This window comes from Miscanthus floridulus, chromosome 3 (genome assembly GCF_019320115.1).
Source record: "Miscanthus floridulus cultivar M001 chromosome 3, ASM1932011v1, whole genome shotgun sequence".
NCBI lineage: Eukaryota > Viridiplantae > Streptophyta > Magnoliopsida > Poales > Poaceae > Miscanthus > Miscanthus floridulus.
In genome coordinates, this window is record NC_089582.1 from 146,512,608 (window position 1) to 146,518,002 (window position 5,395).

Sequence of the window (5,395 nt, forward strand, 5' to 3'; positions counted from 1 at the left end):
ACTACGACCATCTCCACCGCGAGGTCACCTACCAGGCAGGCGACTAGGTCCTGCTTCGACTTTGTCAGCGGCCTACTGCATCCATGCCCCAAGCATCGGCTGGAAAGCTCAAGCCTCGCTTCTACGGGCCATACCGCGTCGTCGAGCTCATCAACGACGTCGCAGTCCGCCTGGCCCTGCCTCCCCAAGCTCGCCTCCACGATGTCTTCCACGTTGGGCTGCTCAAGAAATTCCATGGCAACCCACCGCAGGAACCACCAGCCCTCCCTCCTGTTCGCCATGGCGCGATCGTTCCAGAGCCGGAGCGGGCTGTCAAGTCACGCTTGGCGCGCGGAGTGCGCCAGGTCCTCATTCAGTGGAAGGGGGCGTCGCCAGCTTCAGCAACCTGGGAGGATGTCGACTCGCTCCGCACCCGATATCCCCAATTTCAGCTCGAGGACGAGCTGCCTCTCGAGGAGGGGAGAGATGTAATGTACGGGCACACGTACATGCGGCATCGCAGGGCACGCGATGTGCGCCGCGCTGCTGATCGAGCAGCACGCCTGAGTCAGCCGGTGATCACGTCAAGTGGCTAAGATTAGAAGGAAGAGAGTAATTGGTTGTTTCCTTTTTCTGTTATTTTCCTTTGGCAGTCCTTAAGTTTAGGAAGAGTGGTTGGGCCGGAGGCCATATATTCCTGTAACCGCACCTTGAGAGATTAAGAAAGAATCATTCAATCTAATCTCCTACCTCTTCTCTAAGCCACGAGCCTGGGGGCAAAACCCGGCGAGTGCTGAGCGACGTGGGGGCATAACCCCGTCGTGTTTACCACGGAGCGCGGGTACGAGCTCCGTAGTCGAGGCCCGGCGTCCCTGCCGCATACCGCCCTTGACACTGACACAGGGAGGCGTGCGGCAACGCCGTGCCTGTTTTCTAGTGGGAAATTATAAAGTAGTTATGGTCAACTTCAATCTGATGAACTTTAAGTTCAACCTATCCAATCAGAGGTGCACCTGATCCACACACTAAAAAATGTTGCCCGGTGGCTGGATCATACAGCAAGTCAAACGGGACATCAAGCATGCATGGCCGATACTAATCCATGATAGTCTACTGCACCTGAATACTCCTACTAGATCTTTCAGTCTTAGCAGTTGAGCACTGCAACTACTCCATGATGCAATCCTACTCCTACAATAACCTGCGCTTGGGCTTTGATTGATTTGTCTTGCTGTGCTAGCTTGTCAACGTGTGCGTACGTGCCAAGAACAGTTAGCCTGACAGAGCCCTTTCGTTGTAGTAGTTGGCCTGAAAGGAAGCTCAAGGAAATGAAAATTCCCAGGGAAAAAAAAGAAGAAGAGTCAACCGTAGGATCAAGGTTGCCAATGAAAGGTGCTGCTGGGTCACATCGTCAGAGCCTCATAGTGAGTGGTAAGAGCAGCATGCTAGCACGTGCCACGTTTGTGAGTGCGTGTGCGCGTGGGACCAGCATGTCAGTCACTGTGCTGGTAGTTCACAGTTCACACCTTGGCAAGATTGGCTGAAGGCGCCATAGAATATACCCGAGGGAAGAAAGGGATAGAGAAGAGGACGACGAACAGCACTAACGCACTATCATTCACTCATACTCCGTGGCAGGAAAAATTTATACTGCTGATAATACCAGTGAATCCATCTTCAATCATGCACAGACGCAGAAGGATGACACGACACAATATTTATCCCCTCACCAGTTTTTTTTTATTAATTATCAAAACCGAACTTTGTAATTGGAAACTGTTACAAACTTTGTAACGAAGGAATTTCTAGAGGATCTGGAATTTTACATAAAAAAATTTCTATGAAGTCATTTGGAACAAAGGATTTGGTCGTTACAAATCTTACGGAATTACTATAGGATGGTTAGGAGGAATTATACAAGAGGTTGAACCTTGTAGAAAGTTTCCTTTGGATTTGTTTGGCACCGCTCCGAGTGGCTTTGGCTCCATGCGCATGCGTGCTGTAGCCATGTACCGCGAAACAAAATGGCTCTGGCTTCGACAAAATATATATAATTGGTAAAGTGGAGAAACAAGAGGAGCCAATGTTTTGGATTTGGGCAGCTCCGCTGCTCCAGTGGTGGAACTAGAACCCGCTAGAGCCCCTCCAAATTGAGCCTGTGTATCATCTTCTCTTATCTAAATCTTGTGCTTTTACCCCACTCTATCCTCTCATCCAAATCTTGTGCTTTTACCGCACTCCATCTGTGTATCACCTTCTCTCATCGAAATCTTGTGCTTTTACCGTGCTTCATCTATCCATAGGATTTAAAAGGATGTTAGAGCATCTCCAAAAGTTCCCTAAACATCCTCCTAATCCTTATGTTTTAGAAAGATGGGAAAAAAACCTTATCCAACAACTCCTAATATTTACTCCTAATCTTTTAGGACTTGGGAAATTCCTCCCCCTTTCGCGTAACTTTACGCGGACGAAGCCACGCTCGGAAACACCGTTCGAGTAGTCGTCCAGGTCGTACTCGAGGAACTCCCGGCTCGGCACCCGGTGGCCCGACGAGCCCATGGTCACCGCGAAGACGAAGACGGCGAGGCAGGCCAGCGCCACGACGACGACAAACATGGTCACGAGGTCGGCGAGGAGGAGCCACGGCAGGCGCCAGAAGGCGGCCACGAAGCCCGCGAGGCCGACCGCGAGGACAGCCACGCCGAGGGCAATCACTGGCCACTGGAGGATCTAGACGCAGGCGTTGTCGGCCTGCGTCGACAGCCAGATGTTGGCGGCGATCACGGGGATGGACAGCAGCGCGGGCACGACGTTGATGGCGGCGACGCCCATGTAGTTGAGCCCCATGGCTTAGCTACCGCTCCTAGTCCTAGCAGCTCAGAATGAAATACGACAATACATACATACATACTACAAAGTGTGGCCGGCCGGCCAGCCTCCTTTGCGGACGGTACCAACACATACATACAGGGCCTATATATGCCCGTTGCCGTGTGGTAACACTTGTTCACCACGCCATAAATCGATCAAGTAGAACGTGCCAATCAAGCTTCACAGCAACATACTGTTGGAAACCAGAATCCTCATCCAAGTCCATCAAATCAAAATGCACACCTGGGACTGGGAGGCGGCGGCGGCGGCGTGCCGCAGCGGAAGAGTAGGAGCGAAGGGAAGAAGAGCAGCAGTAGGCGGCGGCGGCGTGAATATGTGCGGCGACGAAAAGGTTTGCGTGGAAAAAAAAGAAGACTGAAGAAAAAAAAGTCAAATAGGACCTGCATTTGATTTTTTAGAAGTCAAATATTAGGAACTATTGGAGATGAACTTTTTTTCTCCTAAAACTTTTTTAGGAGTTGGTAAACATAGATTTTTTAGGAGAAATATTTAGGGAACTCTTGGAGATGCTCTTATTAAGCTGTTCATACTTAAAACATTTCTTCTACCAAGAAGAAGAAGAAGAAAAAATCACGACACATGCATCTAGGCCGGGCCAGGGCCAGGCCATTCCTTGGATTCAGGCGCCGTGTTCCTCTACCACCTCCTGTGCAAATGCAGTGTACTGTACGTGCAACGCAGTAACTCCGAGAGGTGGGCAGGTGGCGCCGTACGGGTATGGGCGAGGGCGAGGAGCAGCACGCAGCAGCCCGGCGGACGAATGGGTGGGTGTCCCCCGGCGTAGTGCAGACATGTCCGTCTCTTCCAAGGCATCTCCCCATCCCCTCTCCTCCTCGGGATTCACCCATGACAAAGTTTCAGTCTTTCAGAGATGGATACTGGACTGAAAGAAAGAGAGACATCACGGACACGCTGAGTTGGTGACCTTCTGCTGCTCGTCGTTTTCTCTTGGATCTTTCTGGCAAGTAGTAGCCACAGGGCGCTAGTAGTACTAAACGTTCGCTCAGTATTTTTTTCTCACAGCAAAACAATATTATTCGGTTTATCAGCCATAGAAACCATGAGCCAAACAGGCTAATGGATTTTTTTTTTTTTTGTCGGCGAGTCAATTCGCATCCTCTTTCGTTGTCGTCAATAAACAATATTGTGTCGAGAGCGACTGTTGCGTGTCAAAGGGAGATTAGCATTGCTTCCAGGCTTTCATTCAGCTGTCCTCCATTATTTAGCAAGAAATGATACAGCAGAGTAGCACACATACACACACAACATAAGGAAGATGGTGAAATTCTTTCTTTTACGTGGAAAAGGGCTTTGATTCCAATTTTCTGTTGAAAAGAGGGCATGTGCATGATTGAAAGCACATACATACATAACCCTGCTTGTTATTGCCCTTTTGTTTGTTCCCTTTTGCAGTTGATAATCCCATGCATGCATAATAATGCATTATAGGCACCCTGTCTGGCTGTGTCTCCTTCCCCATGAGACAAAAACCCCAAGGGCCCTCCGGTGCCTGCCCCTCAGCTTTTATTCTTTTCATGGCTGTGGTCACATCCCTAGGGAAAATATAAAGAAAACGCCTCTCAAGAGCCCAACATGCATATATAGAAAGAAAAGAAAAAAAAAGCGTGCACAAAAGCTACCAAACAAATCATCACTTCCTCTGGATAAGCAAAACATCAAACGAAAAAAAGGCACTGTTTTTCTAGATGCTCAATTAGCATACAAGCTCTTTTTGTTTCTCAACTCTGAATTTATTTACCATCATACATTTATATATACTCCCTCGAGTCTCGACTCTCGAATACTCAAGCTTAAAGACAAACTTGACAGTTGGACCTTCATAATTAGCGAACGCCGAACTCAGGGGATATATAATATACTTGACAGTCTCGAGATTGTACCTAATGTCTCTTGGCTACTAATAACAATGTAATTCCCTAATTTGCTGGGACAGCAGGGCCACAAAAAGCAATATATTTGGAGGCGGGGATCCTCCCTCCCCTAGCAATTTATCAAAGGAAAAAAGAGTACTTACTACTTCGTAGGATTGCGCTTCGGTGTGTGAGTAATAAAATACTAAGAACAAATACATTTACGCTTCTCTTTTAGTTATACAAATACATTTACACTTCTCTTTTAGTTATTTAGGAAATATATAATTTTATAATTGTTTGAGTATAAAAAAATATAAAATCCCTTATGCATTATTTTTTAATTATACTAGTTAGCTGTTTAATATTATTGTTCAAAAATTCAGCCACCTAGAAAACAACAAGCCTCATGAATTAATTTTCAGTTTCTGCTCCCTGCTACTAGTAAATTACCCTCCTGTCCTTGGTGAATTTGTGCATAGGGCTTGGTCGTCCTCCTACCGGCGTAGGCACATCGAAGAGGAAGAGGACAGCATGGTGGTGCAGATCCATCAGAGTCAAAGCGTTACGTCCCGTTCCGCTCTGTTCCACTGGCCACCAGCCCCGTGCCCGTGCCGTTCCCTCACTCGCCCAAGCTTTACTTTACTCGCCCC

The 5,395-nt window shown here is 47.9% G+C and overlaps 1 protein-coding gene across 1 annotated transcript; it reads right to left on the minus strand.

The window, feature by feature from the left end:
- Positions 1-1,251: 1,251 nt before the first annotated feature.
- Positions 1,252-2,826, minus strand: LOC136544648 (protein TORNADO 2-like). The gene is made up of 3 exons (XM_066536734.1): positions 2,764-2,826; positions 2,443-2,709; positions 1,252-1,287 (listed from the first exon to the last, which is right to left on the minus strand). Exons 1-3 carry the CDS (start codon positions 2,824-2,826, stop codon positions 1,252-1,254), a joined length of 366 nt encoding a protein of 121 aa, XP_066392831.1.
- Between the last annotated feature and the right edge of the window lie 2,569 nt (positions 2,827-5,395).

Bases quoted from the DNA above. Each gene is read 5' to 3' on its own strand.
- LOC136544648 (XM_066536734.1), bottom strand. From the start codon at position 2,826: ATGGGGCTCAACTACATGGGCGTCGCCGCCATCAACGTCGTGCCCGCG. The intron at 2,710-2,763 runs GTGATCGCCGCC...GCCTGCGTCTAG, and splicing joins CCGCGCTGCTGTCCATCCCC to ATCCTCCAGTGGCCAGTGAT. The intron at 1,288-2,442 runs GTAAAGTTACGC...GCTTCCTTTCAG, and splicing joins CCGAGCGTGGCTTCGTCCGC to GCCAACTACTACAACGAAAG.